The sequence below is a fragment of the Macaca nemestrina genome, chromosome 2, assembly GCF_043159975.1.
Source record: "Macaca nemestrina isolate mMacNem1 chromosome 2, mMacNem.hap1, whole genome shotgun sequence".
Classification (NCBI taxonomy): domain Eukaryota; kingdom Metazoa; phylum Chordata; class Mammalia; order Primates; family Cercopithecidae; genus Macaca; species Macaca nemestrina.
The window spans coordinates 115,887,781-115,910,749 of NC_092126.1; the positions used below are offsets into that span (position 1 = coordinate 115,887,781).

Below are 22,969 nucleotides of genomic sequence, written 5' to 3' on the forward strand. Positions count from 1 at the left end.
CCACTGTGGTGTGACCAAAAAGATGGGTCTGGAGAGATGTTATGGGAGAATGTTAGAAGGAAGCTCAAGGGCCATCAAGGCCAAGTTGATTGTTGCACAGATGGGAAACTCCTTCATTCACTTTTCCAGCACAGCTAGAGTGCCTTCCTGCCCCTGGCCATGTGCTGGGACAGTGATCAAAGGATGCAGGATGGGTATCGGATAAAGGAGGGGGCTATCGGGACAGTAAAGTACAGGGTGTCTGGGGAGCCCAAAGAAGGGGCATCTGCCCAGGCTGGGCATGTAGGTGGTCCCAGCAGGTCTGCAAGGGAAGTGCTGTGAGCTGGTGATGAGAATTGGCCAGCTGCCAGGTGGGAGGCAGAGTGTTCCAGGCAGAAGCCTCGGAGAGGGACAGTGCTCACCCATGCCTCCTTCTGTATGGTGACAGGATCACTATGACTTCGGGATGAGAGCCGTGAAGACTGTGATCTCGGCTGCTGGGAACCTCAAGCGAGAAAACCCCAGCATGAATGAGGTGAGCTCCACCCAGCAGTGCTCCAGGAGTGGAACTCTGGGAGGGGTCCTGGGCAGCTGGAGGGCAGCTGGCCCACCGCCCTGAAGGCTCGGCTGGCACCTGCTGCAGGAGCTGATCTGCCTCCGGGCCATCCGTGACGTGAATGTACCCAAGTTCCTGCAGGAGGACCTCAAGCTCTTCTCTGGGATCGTGTCCGACCTGTTTCCCACCATCAGGGAGGAGGACACGGACTATGGCATCCTGGACGAGGCCATCCGCGAGGCCTGCAGGAAGAGCAACCTCAAGGACGTGGAGGGTGAGCCTTGGGCCCTGAGTGTTCGTTGAAGGGCTGGCCCTGGCCACCTTGGAGTCCAGGTCAGGGAGACAGAGACAGGACAGTCCAGCCCCTGGGGCGCTCACACCTGGCCAAGTGTGCTGCAGGCCCAGGCTCTCAGCCGAGCAATCCAGGGGTAGGGCAGATGTCCTGGCCCAGTCTCCACCAAAACCTTCCTGGTGGTGGGGAAGCAGGCATTGTCCCCTTCCCGGGCCCTCCTTCCCGTGTGGGCTGAGAGCCCCAGGCTTCTCTTGGGCCTTGCTTCATCAGGGCCTGGACCTCACTGGGGTGTGACTGGAGCTTCAAGGCCATGTTCTTTGCACCCCAGGCCACTTCACCAGAGCCACCACTCACCTCTTCCAGAGGCCTCTTGGCTCCACCCCACTAGCGGGACTTGCCCATGTTCCTTGTTGAGTGACACCCCTGGCGTCATCGCGCTAAAAAAGAACATTTGGGTCCTTCCTTCACTGACTTGTTGCAAAGGCCACCACATGTCTGGGAGGGCTGTGGGACACACTGCCCTCAAATAGACTCTCTCTCATCCCAAACCTTCACTCCTCATAGTAGGATGAGGGTCTCAGTTCATCCCTAGCTGGCCACCCCCTCCAGCAGGTCCTCTGGTGGGGCTGCAAGGGGAGCTCCTCTGGGAAGCCATGGCCGGTCACCCTGGCCACTCAGGGCCCTCCTTGGGGCCCCGGGCAGTTGATGTGCTCCTGCTCAGCCCTGCAAGGCCTCTCCCAGATGCCTTCCATTGTGCTTCAGTTCCACATGCGGCTCTAATGCTTCCTCCTCTGGTCACCTCCTGCACCCCCGACCCCAGCAGGCTTGTTGAATGAAGCCTCAAGCTCTTCTCTCCCTCACAGCCTTAGGTCACCTTCGCCATCCCTGGCTAATTGGGCCCTATCCCTTTGGCAGAGACCACCCTTCTTGGGCCAAAGGGAGGCATTTATTCCCTACCCCGTGGACCTGGTCTCTGCCTGCTGGCAGCTGTCTCTATAGCTCCTGACTGACCCTAGGATCTTGTCTCTAGGAAGTTTGCTCATAGGAGTCAGCACTTAATTGAGGTGGTGCTCTCAGCAGGCCAGGGCTGAAGTTGGGGCCTGTGACAGCTGACACTGAGCAAGCTGGTGAAGGCTGACCACCTGACCAACGGCTGTGAAGGAATGGTGGTCACAGTGGGAAGAATGGCTGGCATTTACAGAGTTTCTACTCTGTGCCAAGTTCTGTGCTTAGGCTTCACCTGCCCTTGCCTATGATGTAGGTGCTACCACCGTCCTCATTTTATAGATGAGGAAATTGGGGCTCAGGAAGTGCAGTGACTCACCCATAGTGGTGTGGCCAGGACCCAAGCCCATGCTCTGACCCTTGGGCCCCATGCCATGTCCCCAGGCTTCCTGACCAAGTGCATCCAGCTCTACGAGACCACGGTGGTGCGACACGGCCTCATGCTCGTCGGGCCCACAGGCTCCGGCAAGAGTACTGTAAGCAGAGCCAAGCTTGGCAGCCAGTGTCCAGACAGTGGGCCTGCAGGGGGTGTGGCTTCAACAGGGGTTGGCCTCCATTTGTGCCCCTTGGCATAGAATACCCCTCCCCGCCCCGTGGTCCCCAGCCCACTCCAGCCCTGCTCTCTGGGAGCCTCACTCTCAGGCGATCCGTCTCCCAGTGTTACAGAGTCCTGGCAGCTGCCATGACATCACTGAAAGGGCAGCCATCCATCAGTGGTGGCATGTACGAGGCTGTCAACTACTACGTGCTCAACCCCAAGTCCATCACGATGGGCCAGCTGTACGGGGAGTTTGACCTCCTCACCCATGAGTGGTGAGTGACCCCCAAGTCCCACCAGTGATGCCCTGCTCCCAGACCTCTGGAGGCTGTTGGCTGCAGACACCCCTCCCTCCATTAGCCCAGTGGAAGGCCAGGTTCTGCAGTCCAGCGTCTGGGATTCTATTCTCCATTCTACTTCCTTGCTGAGTGATTCTCCTCACCCCCCAGGCCATGGTTCCCTCGTCTGTAAAGTGGGGGACAATAATGGCACCATGCTCATGGTAAGGCAAGAATGACTTAACATGCTCAGTGCCTCTGCAGTATCTGGCCATTGTTATGACCTGAGAGAAGCTGGTGAGCCCTCTCCGGGCCCCCGCTCCCAGGCCGGGGTATGCATTTTAGGGGAAGTGCACTGAGATGGGAGAAGGGCAGCTGGATGGAGACTGCTGAGACATCAGAACCTGAGGGGCCTTTCTCTAAGGCTATTCTGTTTCTCCAGACAAGAGTCTCTAGTTCTCTGCTGGGGGTGTCTGCTTGGCTCCAGTGTTCTGGGAGCCCTGTAGGGGATGGTCACTGGGAAGGGACAGTCGCCCACCTTCCACAACATGAACCTGTACTGCTTCCCCCATTTCTGATGAAGATTCTCCCCCATATCCACTCCAGTTTCTTATGTAGGTAGGTGGGGGGGCTGGGGGTCAGACCAGAAAAAGGTCCCCTGTTTAAAAAAAAAAAATTATTCAATGAAACTTTTTTTTTTTTTTTTGAGACTCAGTTTCGCTCTTGTTGCCCAGGCTGAAGTGCAATGGCGCCATCTCGGCTCACTGCAACCTCCGCCTCCTGGGTTCAAGCCATTCTGCCTCAGCCTCCCGAGTAGCTGGGATTATAGGCATGTGCCACCACGCCCGGCTAATTTTGTATTTTTAGTAGAGACAGGATTTCACCATGTTAGTCAGGCTGGCCTCCAACTCCCTACCCCAGGTGATCTGCCCACCTCGGCTTCCCAAAGTGCTGGAATTACAGGTGTGAGCCACCACACCCGGCCCTCAATGATACTTGTTAAAGCATGCTGAGGAAGAACGTATTCAGGAGCATGGCAGGCACAGAGACCACTGCACTGGGGCCTTGTAGTTAAGGGGAGAGACCAGGCTCTGAATACAGCATGGGTCAATGGGAATCTATAGTCAAGGGGCAGGGTGAGCATCAGTGGGTGGAAAATCCAGAGGAAACATCAGTGGTGAGGGGGATTCTGGCTGAACCAACCTAACAGGATTCCAACTGAAGGCAGGCCTCAGGGTAACCAGACATCACCTGGGGGTAGTGTAGGGAAGGAGCCTCAAGAGTGATCAGATATCAAGGGTTCTGGCTAAACTGACTTAGCAGGGTTCTTTGCTGAAACTGGATTTTACAAGGATGTGCATATATAGACACCTAGGAGAAATTTCCAGAGCCTAAGGCTGGACCAAGCACAGCATCTTTGTCAGCCCTACCAGCCCCTTCCCTGGTGTGTGCTGCCTCTGAGGTCTGAGGCCCCTGGGTTCTGAAGCAGGACCTGGCCACTTCTCACCACGCTGCTTTCTCTGCTCTGTCATTTACCCTCCTCCATCTCTGTCCATTGTCTTCCAGAGCTGCGCTGCCTCCATCTCTGCTGTTGCCTCCTCCCCTGTCCCTTTTTCCTGTTGGGATTTCACCTTTAATGGGGCTTCAGCAGGGCGGGTACATAAGCCCATGTCTTCATTACACCATGTGACACCAAAAATTCCCACTTTTCCTATTATACTTTTTAAAAGGACAAAGAGATTGAAGGAAAATGTAAAGCAGAGCCCGCCCACCTGGGGGCCAGGCTTCCCTGGGAGCCAGCTGTGCTCGAAGCACAGCCTCCCTGATGTCTCCAGCCCTCTCCTCCCTGGCGCTGCAGGACAGACGGGATTTTCTCCTCGCTCATCCGGGCTGGGGCCATCGCCTCCGACACCAACAAGAAGTGGTACATGTTCGATGGGCCGGTGGACGCCGTCTGGATTGAGAACATGAACACGGTGCTGGATGACAACAAGAAGCTGTGCCTCAGCTCTGGGGAGATCATCAAGCTCACGGAGGTGCACCCACCTGTCCACCTGCCCACTATCCTCCAAGGCTGGGTGGGCCTGGAGGCTGCACCATGCTGGCCAAACTCTGCCCCCTCACCCCTTTCAAGGCCATGGGTGCGTCTCAGGCTGTCACCGTGACTCAGCAAAAGCCCTCCTGCTAGCAGGAGCTTAGGCTCAGCTCCTAGTGCCCCTCCCTGGCCTGAGCTCCCACACCTCAGGGTGTCCCACAGTTGTTCAGAGCACCCTTTATACAGACCCTCTTTCTGTTGTGTTCTGAGTCCACCAGGATGCCTGTCCCACTGCTCCCTGGTTGATGCTGCCTCTTGCCTCCCAGGCCCACTTTCAGTCATGTTGCCTCAGTAGGGTCAGGTGGGGTCAGGTATGCATCTGGTCCTGGCAGTGTGCCCGGGGTCTGGGAGATGCCTGGCACAGACCACCATGGGGACCTGCCTGGTGTGTGAGGAGCAGTTGTCAGAGAAAGAGGGATATGGCCTGGGCACAAGAGCAACTCACAGGTCTACACTGAGTTCAGCTCTTGAATCCTTCTAAAAGCAAATAGCTGGCAGTCAATGTGGACCTGTGTCTATGTGCACAGGGGTTGGGGGGGGCGCTCTGGAGCAAAATACACAGTTCCCATCAGATGTCCCCAGGCCTCCAGGGACCCCAAAATGTCCTCACCCCAGTCTGGTCAGCGAACTCCAGGAATCTCCTGGCTTGGGGTCCTCCTCAGGGCTCCAGGGAGAGCCACATTATCAGCTGAGGACCCAGCGGTTCCTGCATCCCACCCAGCACTGCCCCTGCCCCACAGCCTGCCCACATCGCCCACTTACAGGATGTGCAGCCCCTCCCTGCAGCCCTGCAGCCCTTTCTCCAGGCCTGGGGACTGGCAGCCAGCCCATTCATGTGGTTCGTCTTGGCACCAGGCAATGACCATGATGTTCGAGGTACAAGACCTGGCGGTGGCTTCACCAGCTACGGTCTCCCGCTGTGGCATGGTGTACCTGGAGCCCAGCATCCTGGGGCTCATGCCTTTCATCGAGTGCTGGCTGAAAAAGCTGCCCCCCTTGCTGAAGCCCTACGAGGAGCATTTCAAGGCCCTCTTTGTCAGCTTCCTGGAGGTGAGTGAGGCCATGGGTATGCCTGACCCCGGCAGGGCAGCAGGGCACTGTGGCTGCTAGCCATGAGAACCGGGTGCCTGCTCCCTGCAGGAATCCATCTCCTTCGTTCGGTCCTCAGTGAAGGAGGTGATCGCCTCAACCAACTGCAACCTGACCATGAGCCTCCTCAAGCTGCTGGACTGCTTCTTCAAGCCCTTTCTGCCTAGAGAGGTACTGGTCCCTCTCCCCACACTGTTCTCCTTGCTCTCTGGGGCCTGAAAGAGAGAATTGGATTGGTGCAACATGGGTCACAAGACCACCTGTCCAATTGGCTGTAGAGAAACAAAGCTGTGTGGCAGAGGTCAAGACATGCCCCTGCTCCACTTCCTCAGGCCGCTTGATACTATTCCTGTCTCAGCCTGATACTGTTCCCTTCATCCCCAGGGCCTCAAGAAAATACCCTCTGAAAAGCTGAGTCGCGTCGCAGAGTTGATTGAGCCCTGGTTCATCTTCTCCCTGATCTGGAGTGTGGGTGTCACTGGGGACAGCAATGGCCGCACCAGCTTTAGCCACTGGCTAAGGCTCAAGATGGAGAACGAACAGGTGAGAGCAGGCAGCCCCCAGGGACCAGGAGCCTCAGCCCTACTGGGCCTGACAGCCTGCTTCTCCTCCTGGTTCCTGGCAGCTGACTCTGCTCTTCCCAGAAGAGGGGCTGGTGTTCGATTACAGGCTGGAGGATGCGGGCATCAGTGGCACCAATGACAATGAGGATGAAGAGGAGGAATACAAGCAGGTGGCCACAGGTCCTCCCCAGAGACTGCACAGGGAGGGTGGCTGCTGTTCCCACAATGAATTATGGCCACACAGGGATCGGTCACATTGACGGCCACCAGGTCTCAGGCGGGGGTTATTTACATCATCCCATGAATCCTCATGGCCCTGTAGAGTGGTTACTGTTGTGCTTGTTTTCCAGATGTGGCAGAACTGTACTTGAACCTAGGGCTGGGCTGAGAGGGGAGACGTTCCAGTACTTCCCTTTCCAGCCATACACACTGCCTCTTCCACATTGATGCGGAGCCCAGGGACTGCCCACCTCAGTTCCACTTAAAAGCCCCATTTTCCCCGAGACTGGGCTCCCCAGGGGTGGGGGGCAAGCTCTTGAAGCCTGCTTTAGTGTCCTCATCGCTGCTATCAGCTAGCAAGGGCTCCAGGAGCCCACCCTCATCCCAAGGTCAAGACCCCAGCCCAGGAGGACAGAGGTGGAAAGGTGTCTGCAGAGACCTGTCCATTACTGTGCAGGGTCCTGCTGGGGGCTCCCAGGGCGCATTTGGGTCTAACAGTTAGGACTGTGCCCAGTGGGATGCATTGGTTTGGCTGGCCGTAGTGATCCCCCCTTCAGGGGACGTCTGCAAGCTGGGTCAGGGCTGCTGTGAGTGAAGGGATTTGTGCAGGCAGGGACGGTGATGGGAAGACTGGACCCAGTGGCCTCTCAGCTTCCAGCTACCAGCGCCCATGGTTCTGGTCCCCACATTTCTTGGGTAGCCTGAAACTAAACAGCAAACACCTTTGCATTCTGGGCTGTTCAATTCTCGGAGCATCTCCTTTCTGCAGAGACTCAGGGCCTGGCAGTCCTTAGGGAGCCCCCAAACTGGGCAGGGAGAGCCCTCCTATGCAGTTGTGCTCAGTCCCCATTCTTGGCTGTTTGTGCTGGGAGTTACCCTCCCCATGCAGAAAGCAGGGCACAGGACTTTCTGTTTCCGCCAGAAGCAACCCTGCCCCTGGACCCTCTTGCCAAAGCCCAGCCGTGCAGCTCCTGGCCCTTCTGCACTTGGCCATGGGGCCGCAGCCAGGAGTGGGGCAGGAAGGGGTTCCAGGCCCACCGCCGAGCCACCTGTGATTCCAGGTTGCCTGGGTGAAGTGGATGGACTCCTCAGCTCCATTCACCATGGTACCAGACACCAACTACTGCAACATCATTGTGCCCACCATGGACACCGTGCAGATGTCCCATTTGCTGGACATGCTGCTCACCAACAAGAAGCCTGTGAGCACCCCCAGGCCCTGCCTCCACCGTCCCCAAGGCCTACACTGGGGTTTGACCAGCCTCCCACACTGATGCAGGGGCAGCTCCTCCTGTGCACCAGGCCCACTGCGTGCTCCTTCTGTGCCATCCCTGCTCTGCCAGGTGCTGTGCATTGGGCCGACAGGCACGGGGAAGACACTCACCATCTCTGACAAGCTCCTTAAGAACCTGGCACTGGAGTATGTCAGCCACTTCCTCACCTTCTCAGCCCGCACTTCAGCCAACCAGACCCAGGACGTCATTGACAGCAAACTGGACAAGAGGCAGGGCACCCCTCCCTCCTTCCTCACCCCTGCGTCCCCCTGGTCTGGCCAACCCAGCTGCTGTCCCACCTCTCCACCAAATTATGCTCCTGGGTTTGCCAGAAACCTCCAAGGGGGAACTGGCAGCCCCTCAAGGGGCCCAGGGTTCCCTCACAGACTGCTCCAGAGCCTTCCCTCTATCAAAAATTCCTACAAAGCTGGTCAGCAGGTGGGTGCTCGCCCTGGCTGGGCCCTTGGGCAGGGCCCTGGGTCTGTCTGTGAGAAGCCTGTTGTCCATCTGCCTGCGAGGTGAGACTCACTTTGAGGGAGCTCAGACTCAAGTCAGCCTGTCCCAGCTGTCCCAGGACAGTCAGAACAAGGATGAGGGTGGGTCAAGACATCTAGCAATTTGGAGGAGGCTGAAATTTAGCAAGGGCTTCCCAAAGGGAGAGCTGCCACCCCGTTGCCCCTGGATTCTCAGAGGACCTGGTGCCTGTGGGTGCTGGGCTCACACAGCCTCTCCCCTCAGGCGGAAGGGTGTGTTTGGACCACCTCTGGGGCGCAGCTTTATCTTCTTCATCGATGACCTGAACATGCCGGCCCTGGAGACCTACGGCGCACAGCCACCCATCGAGCTGTTGCGCCAGTGGATGGACCACGGCGGCTGGTACGACCGCAAGATCATCGGTGAGTGTGGCTGGCCTGGCTGGCAGGGCAAGGGCTGGGCGTGCTGTGCAAGAGCACAGGAGGCGCAGCACTAAAGGCCTACACTACTTTAAGGCACCCACAAAAATGTTGTAATTTATCTTAAAATTAAAGGGGGGCCGGCGGGGGGAGGGGCGGAGAGACGCCGCCGCCATGGCTGCCGCAGTCTCTGGGAACCTGAAAAAGGTGAAGCGAGAGCAAGCAAACGACTCAGTCCCCAGGCGGCGGCAGGGGCAGTGGCGGCGGCGGCCCACTCCAGCCATGCCGAATAAAAACAAGAAGGAGAAAGAATCACCAAAAGCAGAGAAGAGTGGAATAAGTTCAAAAGAAGGACAAGACATAGTAGAATCAGAGCAAATTTCCGTCAGGAAAACATCCTTGTTGCTGTCCCATCTACAGTGTCTGCTAAAATAAAAGTACCCGTCTCTCAGCCCATAGTGAAGAAAGACAAATGGCACAATTCTTCAAGGTTTAGTGCAAGCAATAATAGAGAACTTCAAAAACTACCATCCTTAAAAGATGTTCCTCCTGCTGATCAAGAGAAGCTTTTTATCCCAAGGTTACGTCAGTGTTGCGTCCTCTTTTGACTTTGTTTCTGATCCACTAAGTGACCTAAAGTGGAAGGAAGTAACACGAGCTGCTTGAAGTGAAATGGTAGAATATATCACCCATAATCGGAATGTGATCACAGAGCCTATTTACCCAGAAGTAGTCCATATGTTTGCAGTTAACACGTTTCGAACATTCCCACCTTCCTCTAATCCTAGGGGAGCAGAATTTGACCCAGAGGAAGATGAACCGATGTTAGAAGCAGCCTGGCCTCATCTACACTTGTTTATGAATTTTTCTTAATATTTTTAGAGTCTCCAGATTTCCAACCTAATATAGCAAAGAAATACATTGCTCAGAAGTTTGTATTGCAGCTTTTAGAGCTCTTTGACAGTGAAGATCCTCAGGAGAGAGATTTTCTTAAAACCACCCTTCACAGAATCTATGGGAAATTCCTAGGCTTGAGAGCTTACATCAGAAAACAGATAATCTATTTTATAGGTTTATTTATGAAACAGAGCATCATAATGGCATAGCAGAGTTACTGGAAATATTGGGAAGTATAATTAATGGATTTGCCTTACCACTTAAAGAACACAAGATTTTCTTATTGAAGGTGTTACTACCTTTGCAAAGTGAGATCTCTGAGTGTCTACCACCCCCCGCTGGCATACTGTGTAGTGCAGTTTTTAGAAAAGGACAACACCCTCACAGAACCTGTTGTGATGGCACTTCTCAAATACTGGCCAAAGACTCACAGTCCAAAAGAAGTAATGTTCTTAAATGAATTAGAAGCGATTTTAGATGTCATTGAACCATCAGAATTTGTGAAGACTATGGAGCCCCTCTTCCGGCAGTTGGCCAAATGTGTCTCCAGCCCACATTTCTAGGTGGCAGAGCGAGCTCTCTATTACTGGAATAATGAATACATCATGAGTTTAATCAGTGACAACGCCGCAAAGATTCTGCCCATCGTGTTTCCTTCCTTGTACCGCAACTCAAAGACCCATTGCAACAAGATAATACATGGCTTGCTATACAACGCCCTGAAGCTGTTCATGGAGATGAACCAAAAGCTATTTGATGACTGTACACAACAGTTCAAAGCAGAAGAACTAAAAGAGAAGCTAAAAATGAAAGTACAGGAAGAAGCATGGGTTAAAATAGAAAATCTAGCCAAAGCCAATCCCCAGGTACTAAAAAAGAGAGTGACATGAAAATGTCCAGGGTTACTTGAATGTTTTTATAAGGTTGAAGTATGTGTTCACCATGCCGGGGGAGGGGCTCAATTTCACTAACGTTGTATATGAAAATGTCTGCAGTAAAAAAGTACTTTTAAACTTTGTAAAAAAAATTAAAGGGGAGGAGGATGAATTTTTAGGGCAAAGAAAAATTTTCATGTGTAATATTGATGTATTTGTCTTTATTCCAATACTGTTCTAAAGTATAATTTTGAATTTTTGTATGGCGAAGGGGCCACAAAGGTCATAATGAATGCAGCCCTGGCCAGGGCCCTTCCTGACTTCCTGCCCCTACTCCAGGCGCCTTCAAGAACCTAGTGGACATCAACTTCGTCTGTGCCATGGGCCCCCCCGGTGGAGGCAGGAACACCATCACCCCACGGCTGATGCGTCACTTTAACTACCTGTCTTTCGCTGAGATGGACGAGGTCAGCAAGAAACGCATCTTCTCTACCATCCTGGGCAACTGGATGAGTGAGTATTGGTGGGGGTGAGCATGGACAAAGGCAGAAGCCCAGGCCAGGGAGGCCAGACCAAGGACAGCTGGGTGGCCACCAGAAAGGGTGGAGTGGCCAAACCATGACCGCAACCCCGGCTTCACCTCTCACTCAGCTGTGTGACCTTTGGCAGCTCATGAATCTCTCTGAGCCTGTTTCTTCATCTGTACCTACCATTCCAGGTTGTGAGGGTTAAATATGATATTGCATGTAGAGTACCTAGCATGAAGCCTGGCACGTGGTGATTGCTGGATGTATGATACACATAGATATGCACTCACTCACATACATACATATGTATACATTAGTACTTGCCCAGAAACTCTGGGGGAGGCATGTTACTTTTGTAAATCAGGAGAAGCCACAAGATAGGATGGATGGAGTGTCTCTGAGCCTTTATGGAGTTTGGGGAAAAGCTTACCCCAAGATGCTGTTTCCCCTACCATTTCACCTGGCCAGGGTGAGCAGCAAGATGTCCACCTAACCCCGAGCCCCGTGTCTCTCCCTCCATCCTCTAGATGGACTCCTTGGAGAGAAAAGCTACCGGGAGCCTGTGCGTAAGTGTGGGCCTGGGCGGAGGCCCAGGAGGGCCTGGGTGGGAAGGGGGCACTGGTTCCAGGAGGAGCTCTGGGCTCTGGTTGGATATGTTGAGACTGGGACCAGGCGCCGTGGTGAACCATCCCCAGGTTCATGCGGGGACCTTGGGCCACTGGGTGCCAGAGCAAAGGTTGACACAGGCACTGGCTGCCCCACAGGCTCATTCACCCATTCTTAGAGTCAGCCAGCCCTTCCATGCCTGCGTTAGTGTCCAGCTGATGATAGACGCAAATTAAATGCAAAATGAATGCATGAATAAGGGAATCCAACAAACTCCCACCCTATGTGAAGAATCAGAACTCCAGGGAGCAGGTGTGCGCAGGAAAGCCGGGATGTCTGTGGGGCAGACATTGTGATGAATCTGCCCGTCGTCGTGGCAAGGCAGCTGACCACTGCAGCCCCTGTCCTTGCCCAGGCCTGCCTCCTCCCCCTGCCTTCAGCTGAAAGAGGCTGTCGGGAGACAGCTGCCTTTTGGGTCTGCACCCATCTGCTTACCTGCGCCCTGCCTTCCTTCCTGTGGCTGGGAACGGACTGCTGCTCCACGGCAAAGCCCAGCCTCCTCCTGGGCCTGCCTGGGAATGCGGCTCCCCTCTTCCCCACCAACACCAGTGCTCCCTTCGCCATTGGGCCTTCCACAAACAGGCCCCATTCTCCATCTTAACCACCAAATGCAAAACAGCCTCTCTGGGCCCCCTTCCCACCTGCCCCAGCCCATCACTCTACCTCTCTGCTCACCTTGATAGCAAAACTCCTCCAAAGCATTGCCTCTTCCCCCTGTACCCGCCCTTCCCTCCCACTTTCCTGTGAATGCCCGCCTCACCCTCTGAGAGTGCTCTTGTCACCAGTGGCCTTCTGTGGCCAGACCAGCGGTCAGCCCTTGTCCTCGCCTTCCCGGGGGTCAGTAGTGCTGGCCAGCAGACATCCCCTTCCTGCTGCAGGCTTCTCTCAGGCCTCCCCCATCCCTGGCTGCCCATTCTCAGATGGACTGGGCTTGGTCTCCAGCCTCTTCTCCCTCCAACCACACTCTCCTCCCTCTTCTCCCTCCAACCACACTCTCCTCAGACAGTCCCATCCCGCCTCTGATGGGGAAATCCATCTTTGTGCTGGCAACTCCCAAGTCTACATCCTCAGCCCAGACCTCTCCCCTCAACACCTGGCTCCGCATCTCCCCGAACCTGTCTAGAGCCAAACTCCTAAGTGCCCTGGTCCCTGCACTCTTCTCATCTCAGGCTTTGGCAGCTCCATCCTTCCAGGTGCTCCAGGCAAGATGGAGTCTTGGCACCATCCTCCATGCCCCCTTCCCTCGCCCCACAGCTCACCTGTCAGGAGTTCCCATAGGTTCTCCCTTAAGAATCCATCCCGATCAGCCACTGCTCACCACCCTGTCCTCGCCCACCTGGCCAGTGCTGCAGCCCTGCCATGGTCTCCTGGCAGCTGCCTTCTCCTGCCTAAGGTCTATCTTCTGCTTAAGGGCACAGGGACCCATGAAATCATTCCATCAGGCCACATTCCTCCTCTCTCACCCATCGCATCCAGGCAAGAGCCCGGGTCCTGACAGTGGTAGGGAAAGCCATCCTCAGTTCGCCCCACCTCATCCTCTGATCTCACCGCCTCCTGCTCACCCCCTCATTGCTGGTCCTTAACATGCCAGGCCTGCTCCCACCTCTAGGCCTTTGCCCTTGCTTTTCCCTCTGCCTGGGACAATTTTTCTCCAGTTATGTGCGAGTTTGCATCTCACTTCTTTGCTTGACATCCCCTTCCTCAGTGAGGCCTCCCCCAGCGTTGCTGTAAAATCGCCCCCAAGCCCAACTCTGGCCATCCCCAGGCCCTTTCCTGCTGCGGGGCTGCCCGTAGCCCTTGACACCTGTTTGCTGTCTTTGTTACTTGCTAATCCACTCATTGTCGGCCTCCCGACAAGAATGTCAGCTTGAGAGCGAGGAGTATGTCTGTTTGGGTCACTCTGTGCCCAGTTCCTGTGTCAACAGACAAGCCCCTCTCCTGCCCTTTCTTTCCGTTTTTTCTACCTCTCACCGAGTTTCCACTGACAGAATTTGAGTTCCCAGCACAGAATTGGATAGTTTTCAAAGAACAGGCCAATAGGTGTGTGAGTGGTGAAAATGCAGGTTGAGAAGTGGGCAGCCCTGAAGTGGGTAGTGAGCCCTCAAGGTCGGGGGTGTGCTCCAGGCCTCCCCACACCCACTCTTAGGCATCTTGAGGCCTATGTGGACCATGAGACCCTCCCCACATGTGGCTCAGAGATGGAATGTTCAGGTCTGGGCACAGCCCCCGTAGGACAAGGCAGTAATGGCCCCGCCCAGCACTGACCACACGAGCACCCCCAATTCCATGATGAGTCCCAGTGCTCCGACAGGCCATGTTGGCATAAAGATATAGGGGGTGCAGAGCAGGAGATTCTTCACCTCCCCCACACTGGGGACATCCAAGACGGAGCCAAAGGGTACATGGAATCCAAGCCTGAAGGCTGGGGAAGGGGCTTAGTGGGGGGCACAGCAAAGGCAAGGACGTCAGGACCTGCAGAGGCAACAGAGGGAGCTCCTGGCATGTGACCCAGGCCACTCTCCTATTCCCCCAGCCGGGGCCCCCCACATTGCCCACTTCACGGACCCCCTTGTGGAAGCCACCATCATGGTGTATGCCACCATCACCTCCCAGCTGCTGCCCACTCCAGCCAAGTCCCACTACACCTTCAACCTGAGGGACCTCTCCAAAGTCTTCCAAGGCATGCTCATGGCTGATCCAGCCAAGGTCGAGGTGAGGACCGGGCAGGCACCCTCCCCAATGCCCACACTGCTCTCCCCATCCTCCCCAGCCCCACCAATCTCAGGCCTTCCTGCCCAAACAGGCCCTGGAACATGGGGATGCCAGGCCCCCCAGAGCCTAGCCTTGGTGCAGCTGAGCCCAGTCTTGTGGGTTGAACCCACACCTGGAATGGTGGCTGAGACAGGGATCACATGAGAGAGCCAGGGCAAGATGAGGGAGAAAGAGGGCTTCTGGTGTGGGCCCTGCATGTGAGAACGCTTGAGGGACAGTGAGCAGGGTGCCCTCTGGGAACCAAAAACACTCAGGTGGAAGGAGGGGGAAGTGTAGTAGGGAGCCAGGTGTCAGGAGCAGTGGCAGGGATGGGGCCAGGCACTAGACACGGTGGGGGGGCAGCATGGAGCTTAAATTTGTTCTAATGAGGAGCTGTGTGGGTGGGCGGGGGACAGACCTGCACTTTGGAATGGGACTGAGCGGCCAGTGTATGTGTAGCCCAGGCTAAGGAGATGGGGTGAGCAGGACAGAAGCTGGCCCTGGCCTTGTAGCCATGTTTATAGCCAACAAAGTCTACAGAAAAGGCTGGGAGCTTCCGGAGGGCAGTTCTGCCACCCAGGGAGATGCAAGGAAGCTGGGACAGAGGCGGCAGCAGAGATGGAGAGAGGGGCAGGTTCCGAGGAGATTTGTGGGTCATGTCAGTGTGGCTTGGTGGGTGGTTAGATGTGGGGTGTTGGGAAGGTATTAGGAGAATCAAGCATCGCTCACAGGCTTGGGGTTAGGGGAGCCACAGGGGGCTAAATGGTGGAAGTGAGGTGCTTGTGACAAACTAGCAGAGCCAGACACCCAGGAGGCACTTGGCCAGCTGGACTTGGAGCTGAGGCATGAGGAGGCCAGGCAGCACTGTGCAGTCCACTGCATCCTCAGCCAGCCAGCAGTCGCACTGGCCAGCAGCCCCCGCACACTGTGCCTGGGCCGTGGTAGGGGAGCCAGGCTCCAGTCAGGGCCCCAGGAACTGCGGTCCACCCTCCCTCGCCTAGTGCTTTGAGAGATAGCTGAGGGCTCGGGGGCCAAGGACAGGCACCGATGCTGGGGCTACCACAGGACCAAGTGCAGCTGCTGCGACTGTGGTATCATGAGAACTGCCGCGTGTTCCGGGACCGACTGGTGAATGAGGAGGACCGCAGCTGGTTCGACCAGCTCCTCAAGCGCTGCATGGAGCAGTGGGAGGTGACCTTTAACAAGGTGTGCCCCTTCCAGCCCATTCTTTATGGGGACTTCATGTCACCAGGCTCCGATGTCAAGTCCTACGAGCTCATCACCAGTGAGAGTAAGGTGAGGGGTCCAGGCAGGCGCCCTACCCCTGGTGGGGTCTTCTTCAATCTGCCTCCCTGGGGCCCAGGCCCCCTGCAGTCACCACTAACAGACCACCACACTGTAACCAGGGGGCCAGGATTCGGGATGAGAAGGCCAGCTCCAGGAGACTCCCAGCATGCCCTTGCTTTCTCTGGGTACCAGTTTCTTTGCTTATCTCTGAGAACCAGCCTGTGGTCCAGCTGAGATGGGCTCTAGACATAGGGGCAATCATCCCTCCACAGAGGGCTGGGTTGGGGGGCCTGGGGCCATGGTTCTTTTTCTCTCTATATGCATCCTTTCCTAGTTCCCAGAGCTCCCACCAGGGTCCCAGGGTCAGCACACCCTGGTGAGCCCCAGAAGGAGCAGGCAGGGCTCTGACTCACCTCTCAGGCCTCCATGTGTCCCTGGGTGAGGCCTCGTGCAGGGGGGCCTGGCTTCTTAAGGCCCAGCATCCCCACCATGCACAGGAGGAGCAGGGTACGCTGTGGCAGGTGAGCTCCCCATCAGGGAGGGCCCCAGTACACGGTGCTCTGATTGCCTGAGCCCATGGCTGGAGTCACCCCAAAAGTGGCAGAAAGCAAGTTCCTACAAGGGACTGCCCCCAAGCCATCCCTAGATTGGACTGGTTGAGATTCCAAAGAAAGAAGCATTAAATTCCAGGGTAATCAGTCCAGAGCATTTATTAGGGGAACTCACTTATGGGGGAGAGCAGAGATGTTCTAGCTCAGTATGGTACGTCTGCAACGAAGGAGTCATATGAGTTATGGAGTTCACATGAGGACTGAAGGAATTTGGGTGGGCTGGGGCTAGCTTTTATGTGTTTAACAATATGCTTGATCCCTCAGTGGGTTTTGTTTTTGTTTTTGTTTGTGTGTGTGTGTGTGACTGAGCCTTGCTCCATCACCCAGGCTGGAGGGCAGTGGCACAAACTTGGCTTACTGCAGCCTCCACCTCATGGGCTCTATCAGTTGTCCCACCTCAGCCTCCCAAGTAGCTGGGACCACAGGCATGCACCAACATGCCCAGTTAATTTTTATATATATATTTTTTTGGTAGAGGCAGAGTTTTGCCATGTTGCCCAGGCTGGTCTTGAACTCCTGGGCTGGAGTGATCCTCCCGCCTTGGCTTCCCACAGTGCTGGGATTATAGGCATGAGCCACCGCACTAGGCCAATCCCTCAGTGTTTAGAGCAACAACCTAAGCAAGTTTATCAGTGTCTGGGAATGTTCAGCTTGGGCTCGAGCCTGCAGGGGAAACATGCAGCTGGCCAGGTCACAGGGTTGTCAAGGTACCCATGCTTCTCGGTCAGGACAGAGAAGAAAGCAGGTGGGTGCGGGGGAGCGGGGAGACCTTACAGTAAGAGAAGCCCCGCCTTCGCCATCCTCACCTTGGTGCGCAGATGATGCAGGTGATTGAGGAGTACATAGAGGACTACAACCAGATCAACACGGCCAAGCTGAAGCTGGTCCTCTTCATGGACGCCATGAGCCACATCTGCCGCATCAGCCGCACCCTGCGCCAGGCGCTGGGCAATGCACTCCTGCTGGGTGTGGGTGGCAGTGGCCGCAGCTCCCTCACACGGCTTGCCTCGCACATGTGAGGGCCTCCGAGGCGTGCTGGGCAGTGGGTGGCCGGGGCGGGCTGGCTGCTCGGTTTAACCCATGCTTTTGTACAGTGGTAGAGGCCTCAGGCAGCCCTGAAGCAGACCTGCACAGCCCACAGGCTTCTGGAAAGACTAGTAGCAGGACCTGGGCTGCAGGGAGAGGCAGCAGCAGTGCCCTGTGGTGCTGTGGGGAGGGAAGTGTAGAGCAGGCATCCCAGAGGGATTACTAGGGGAGGTGGCCAGGGCTGCTCTTAGAATCAGAGCTGGGAGGATGGAAGGGAAGGGCGTTTGGACCGAGGGAACAGCTTGGGCAAAGGTCTAGAGGCAAAAAAGCGGGTTCAGGGCCTGAAGGGCCTGCAGGTCTGCTCAGGATGGGAGCAGAACTCCAGGTGGTCGGGGTAGGGTGTGGCCACCCACCACCTTTCAGCGCCTGGCCCCAAGCCCCTAGCATGCTTCAACCCAAACTTCTGCCTCCAGGGCCGAGTACGAGTGCTTCCAGATTGAACTATCCAAGAACTACGGCATGCCCGAGTGGCGCGAGGATGTCAAGAAGGTCCTGCTCAAGGCAGGCCTTCAGAACCTACCCATCACCTTCCTGTTCTCGGACACCCAGGTGCCACTGCCACAGCAGAGGGCAGGGCTCGGGGGGCTGGACACAACCCCATCTGAGCATAGCATCCCAGAAGGTGGTCAGTCCTTCATGCCCAGCTCACTGTCAGTCAGGGCAGATCTCAGAAGAAACCGCCAGGACCAGGTGGGGCCACAGATGGGCAAGTTGAGAGCATGAGACCAAATCCAACCTCTCAGAGCTAAGGTGGGGCATAGATCATCACTCATACCCCAAGGGTAAAGCAAGCCCTGGTAGCATAGCACCCCACTCACTGGCCAATGGCATCCCACCTCAAGGACCACAGGGCTTGTCTCCAAAGTGCTGGAGACCCATGGCTTCCCTGTTCCCTCTTGGAGTGACATGAGGCTTCTCCCTAGATCTCTGAGAGGTTGTCTAGGGTCACAAGACAGAACAGGCTTCCACCTGGCTGGTGGTCAGGGTTGGGCCCAGGGGCCCAGGCTGAAGCCCCTGAACATGCCCCACCCTGGACAAAGGCCCCTCTGCTCACAGCCCTGTCCTAACCCCAGAACTCCCTTCAAGGCAGCCACTGTGTGAGTCAGGAAAGGGAGGATGCCATCTAACACAAGCCGGGCCCAGGCTGTATGAGATGGGCAAGGACCTATCTCTGCCCGTGGCAATGGTTTCCTCTTGTGAGTAAACTGAGGCATGGAGAGGGGTGAAGAGGAAGATGCCAAATCCCCCACTGAGGACCCAGGGTCCTGCTGCAACCCGGTGGTTTTCATAGCTTCTGTACGGGGGCAAATCCTAGACTATGAATACGGGCTAGTCTCTTATGAGGTCACTTGTGTGACTCTGGGCTTCTCTGAGCCTTAGTGGTGCAGTCTGTCAAATGGAGCTGTTGTGAAGGTCCAACAAAACTATGGTCATGAAGTCCAACTTGCAGGGGCTTAGCTCCCCAACCCTTCACTCCTCCCCAGATCAAGAACGAATCCTTCCTGGAGGATATCAACAACGTCCTAAACTCCGGTGACATTCCCAACCTCTATACCGTGGATGAGCAGGACCAGATCGTCAGCACCATGCGGCCCTATGTCCAGGAGCAGGGCCTGCAGCCCACCAAGGCCAACCTCATGGCTGCTTACACTGGACGTGTGCGCAGTAACATCCACATGGTGCTGTGCATGAGGTACAGGCAGCTGTCGCCAGGCTGCGCCGGGGCAGCGGAGCTGGGTGTGTACAGGGCTTGGCCCCAGGGACACTGGACACCACGCGCTGGAGCCTGAGATGAGGAGACGCAGCCCTGGGCCTGGCCATCATGTCGTTGGGCCCAGGCTGTTGTGCTGCTCTGTCCTGGCTGCCATGCCACAGGGCTGTGCAAGGACCCTGGGTCCTGGGCTCCTGGGGGCACTGGTCAGTGTCTCTGGACCTCATTTGGATTTCTGGCTTTCCAGCCCCATCGGAGAGGTCTTCCGAGCTCGTCTGAGGCAGTTTCCTTCCCTGGTCAACTGCTGTACCATCGACTGGTTTAACGAGTGGCCGGCAGAGGCCCTGAAGTCTGTAGCCACCATGTTCCTCAATGAGATCCCAGAACTGGAATCCTCCCAGGAAGAAATCCAAGGACTGGTGGGTGTCTTGGTGAAGCTCAGGCCCTTGGGGAGAACTGTTTAGTTTGAGGCATGGGCTCAGGGTCACCAAGGTCTGGGTGAGATTCCCAGGCCCACCACAGAGGGCAAGCTTTTGGTCAGGCTGTGCTTCCTGTCTAAGCCTCCGTTTCCTCATCTGTAAATGGGCAGTGCCACAGGTCATCACAGTGATTAGAGTGCTGGGAACACAGCTGCATGGGTACTGTTTCCCTTATTCCCTGAGGGCTTCATGGTGCTTTCTTCCAAGAACCCCCTGATAGAGCTCCAGAGACCACAGATGGGGATGTAGATTTGCCTGGTCCAACCTGAGACCGTGACAGTCCCAACATTTCCCTGCCCAGCTGTGCTGAGGCCTTGGGCCCTCTCTCCCCCTAGATCCAGTATCTGAGGAGGCAACCCCTCAGGGCTCTCAGAGACAGGCAGGTCATGGGGGCTGTGACAAGACCACTGGGCCAAGAGCTGGGAGAAACCTAGGTCCAAGTTCAAAGCCAGCCCTGCCCTTGATAGCTATGTGAATTTGAACTAACCTCTGGACTTCCCTGGGCCTGGGGTTTTTCATCTGCACAAAAGGTGACCTTGACCTGGAGGTCGTGAGGCTCACAGAGTGAGTGTGAGAGGCATGGAGGTTCCTGCTGTGGTGCCCTCCTCGGCCCAGGCTGCAGTGGCTGTGGGCACCCACTCCCTGTCTTTCTTGGGGCCTCTACCAGGCCGGCATCCATGGTCTCACTCCCCCAGATCCAGGTCTGTGTGTACATCCACCAGTCAGTGTCCAAGAAGTGCATCGAGTACCTGGCAGAGCTGACCCGCCACAACTATGTGACCCCCAAGAGCTACTTGGAGCTGCTTCATATTTTCTCCATCCTCATCGGGCAGAAGAAACTGGAGCTGAAAACTGCCAAGAACCGCATGAAGAGCGGCCTCGACAAGGTGGGCCCAGGCGAGTCCCCGTGGACAAGGCCAGCTGCCTGCAGGCTACCTGCTGACTCAGCCCTAACTCCAGGGTGACACCGCGCTCGGCCTTTCAAACTGCAGCCCACATTGTTGAAGTGGGTGGCTTCCCCCCTCGTCAAAAGCACAAAAGTTGCCAGTCAAGGGCCAGGCCAGAGCAGGGCACCCCACAGATACTTGGGGGACTGATGCCCTTCCTCTGGGGTTGTCTGGGCAACTTGGGGGCCACTGAACCTGCCAGCCACAGCCTTTCTCTCATGAATGAGGGTGGCCCAGCAGGCCCTGTGCTCTCTCTGTCCCCTGCCACACCTGTTTTCCTCTCTGTGCCCCGACCCCCAGCTGCTGCGCACTTCTGAGGACGTAGCCAAGATGCAGGAGGACCTGGAGAGTATGCACCCCCTGCTGGAGGAGGCTGCCAAGGACACCATGCTCACCATGGAGCAGATCAAGGTTGGGGTGCTCCTGAGCCCCTCCCTGATGCCTGACTCTGAGGAAGCTCAGCACCCTCACACAGGCACAGGCTTGCTAGCTGCTTGGCCCCCGCAAGTCATCTGGCCTCCTTGTGCCCCAGCTTCCTCAATCAGTAGTCATCCATTTAGTCATGGAATGTTTGCCTGGTAGCTCTTCTGTGCCAGGCACTGCACTGGGCAGGGGGTCGGTGAGGAGCAAGGCAGAGGAATCCAAACGATTCCAATAACCACAACCCGGAGTCTGCCCAGCACAGGGCCCCGCGTTGGAGGGCCCGATCCTCACAGCAGACCTTGCAGTTTGTGTATTCCTTATGACAACTTTCTGGAAGGAATAGTCAAGTATCCTGCTCAGCAAAGTCAGTGCATTGCAAAATTTCCCAGCAGATAGAAGCTGGAAGAAAGGCAGGAGGAAGGTCTTTCTCTGTCTTGCGTGAAGGTGCCTGCAGGCTTAGGGGGCCCTGCCTGTGGGGCACTGATATCCAAACTTGTAAGGCCCCCAGCCACATGTCAGGTCTGTGGTGAGCACTCAGGAGGTGGAAGGGACTCCTGATATTCCCAGGCCTCTCTGGCCTATCACAGCTGGAGGGCCCTTGGAGAACAGGGCACCCCAACGCTCATTTCCTTCCATCTGAGGAGACTGAGATGCAGAGAAGAGAAAAGGGAAGAGGACAGCCCTGTGTCTCCCATCCCCAGGTGGATACGGCCATCGCCGAGGAGACCCGGAATTCAGTGCAGACAGAGGAGATCAAAGCCAATGAGAAGGCCAAGAAGGCACAAGCTATTGCCGATGATGCTCAGAAGGACCTGGACGAGGCGTTGCCGGCCCTGGATGCGGCACTGGCCAGCCTGCGCAACCTCAACAAGAACGACGTGACTGAGGTGGGCAGCAGGGCATCTCCTGGCATTCCCTCTCATATGCTTCTGTCCTCAGGCCCTCCTTCTGCACATCCCCTGGGACCCAGCTGCCTGCCCCGCCCTCCTCGTTCCAGCCCCCAGGGCCCAGGTAGGAGTATGGGTACCTGGGTTGAGGAGCAGGAGGAACTGTGGGCTGAGGCCAACCTCGGTGGATCTCTGGATCTGCCCGTGTCCTGTGGTAGTAGGGACTTGGTTGGTAGGGCCAACCTTTCTGTCAGGGTCCCTGCCCAGGGGTGCCCACTGGGTCTGAGTCTTCCCCACTTGGTGGCTGGGCCTGCAGGTACGTGCCATGCAGCGGCCACCCCCAGGCGTGAAGCTGGTCATAGAAGCTGTGTGCATCATGAAAGGCATCAAGCCCAAGAAGGTGCCTGGAGAAAAGCCAGGCACCAAGGTGGATGACTACTGGGAGCCTGGCAAGGGGCTGCTGCAGGACCCGGGCCGCTTCCTCGAGAGCCTTTTCAAGTTTGACAAGGTAAGCATGCCAGGCACCCTGGCCAGCCAGCAAGTGAGGACAAGGCCTGCCCGGCAGGACAGTGAAGCTGGAGAGGAGCCTGCCCCACCACAGCATCTGCATGTGCAGTGGCCTCTGTCCCGTCTCTCTCTGTCCACCTCCCCACCACCAGCACCACACAAGGGCCTGAGGGCCACGCAGATGGCTGGAACCAGAGCCCGGCCCCAAGGAGTTCTCAGTCTGAGGGTGACAGACCCACCCACAGAAAGGTATTGAGGAAATTGGGACCTGGACAGGCTCCTGTGCCGTATAGGAAGTCACCCATGGTCATTCCAAGTCTCCACAGCCTGGGGATTCTCTTTCATGCCCTTACTTCCCAGCAACCCCCAGGCCTTGGCCAAGACCTTCACCATCTGCCCAGTCATTCCCTCTCTCCCTCAGCCTCAGCACCTGGGGCCCAGCTTCCCTGTCTGTCTCTGGGTTTCTCTGTCCATCTGGGGCCATCAGTATCCTTGGGCATGTGCTCTCTCAGGGGCTGTGCCATGGTTAAGTAG

The 22,969-nt window shown here is 56.3% G+C and overlaps 1 protein-coding gene and 1 pseudogene across 2 annotated transcripts in view; both read left to right on the forward strand.

The window, feature by feature from the left end:
• LOC105480542 (dynein axonemal heavy chain 1) overlaps window positions 1-22,969 on the forward strand; it is a 91,444-nt gene that overhangs the window by 55,391 nt on the left and 13,084 nt on the right. The window contains exons 36-59 of one of the 2 annotated variants that reach the window (XM_071091828.1): window positions 428-514; window positions 623-809; window positions 2,217-2,308; window positions 2,491-2,645; window positions 4,507-4,684; window positions 5,599-5,793; window positions 5,884-6,003; window positions 6,217-6,375; window positions 6,458-6,565; window positions 7,676-7,816; window positions 7,958-8,118; window positions 8,627-8,784; window positions 10,893-11,066; window positions 11,608-11,646; window positions 14,280-14,458; window positions 15,563-15,793; window positions 17,214-17,410; window positions 17,895-18,030; window positions 18,966-19,174; window positions 19,440-19,611; window positions 20,367-20,558; window positions 20,919-21,029; window positions 21,743-21,928; window positions 22,245-22,436. In XM_071091828.1, coding sequence (XP_070947929.1) covers window positions 428-514; window positions 623-809; window positions 2,217-2,308; window positions 2,491-2,645; window positions 4,507-4,684; window positions 5,599-5,793; window positions 5,884-6,003; window positions 6,217-6,375; window positions 6,458-6,565; window positions 7,676-7,816; window positions 7,958-8,118; window positions 8,627-8,784; window positions 10,893-11,066; window positions 11,608-11,646; window positions 14,280-14,458; window positions 15,563-15,793; window positions 17,214-17,410; window positions 17,895-18,030; window positions 18,966-19,174; window positions 19,440-19,611; window positions 20,367-20,558; window positions 20,919-21,029; window positions 21,743-21,928; window positions 22,245-22,436 — 3,759 coding nt within the window. The remainder of the gene's footprint in view (window positions 1-427; window positions 515-622; window positions 810-2,216; window positions 2,309-2,490; window positions 2,646-4,506; window positions 4,685-5,598; window positions 5,794-5,883; window positions 6,004-6,216; window positions 6,376-6,457; window positions 6,566-7,675; window positions 7,817-7,957; window positions 8,119-8,626; window positions 8,785-10,892; window positions 11,067-11,607; window positions 11,647-14,279; window positions 14,459-15,562; window positions 15,794-17,213; window positions 17,411-17,894; window positions 18,031-18,965; window positions 19,175-19,439; window positions 19,612-20,366; window positions 20,559-20,918; window positions 21,030-21,742; window positions 21,929-22,244; window positions 22,437-22,969) is intronic. The other variant, XM_071091829.1, reaches the window with a different exon arrangement.
• On the forward strand, window positions 9,099-10,570 carry LOC105480541 (serine/threonine-protein phosphatase 2A 56 kDa regulatory subunit gamma isoform pseudogene; annotated as a pseudogene).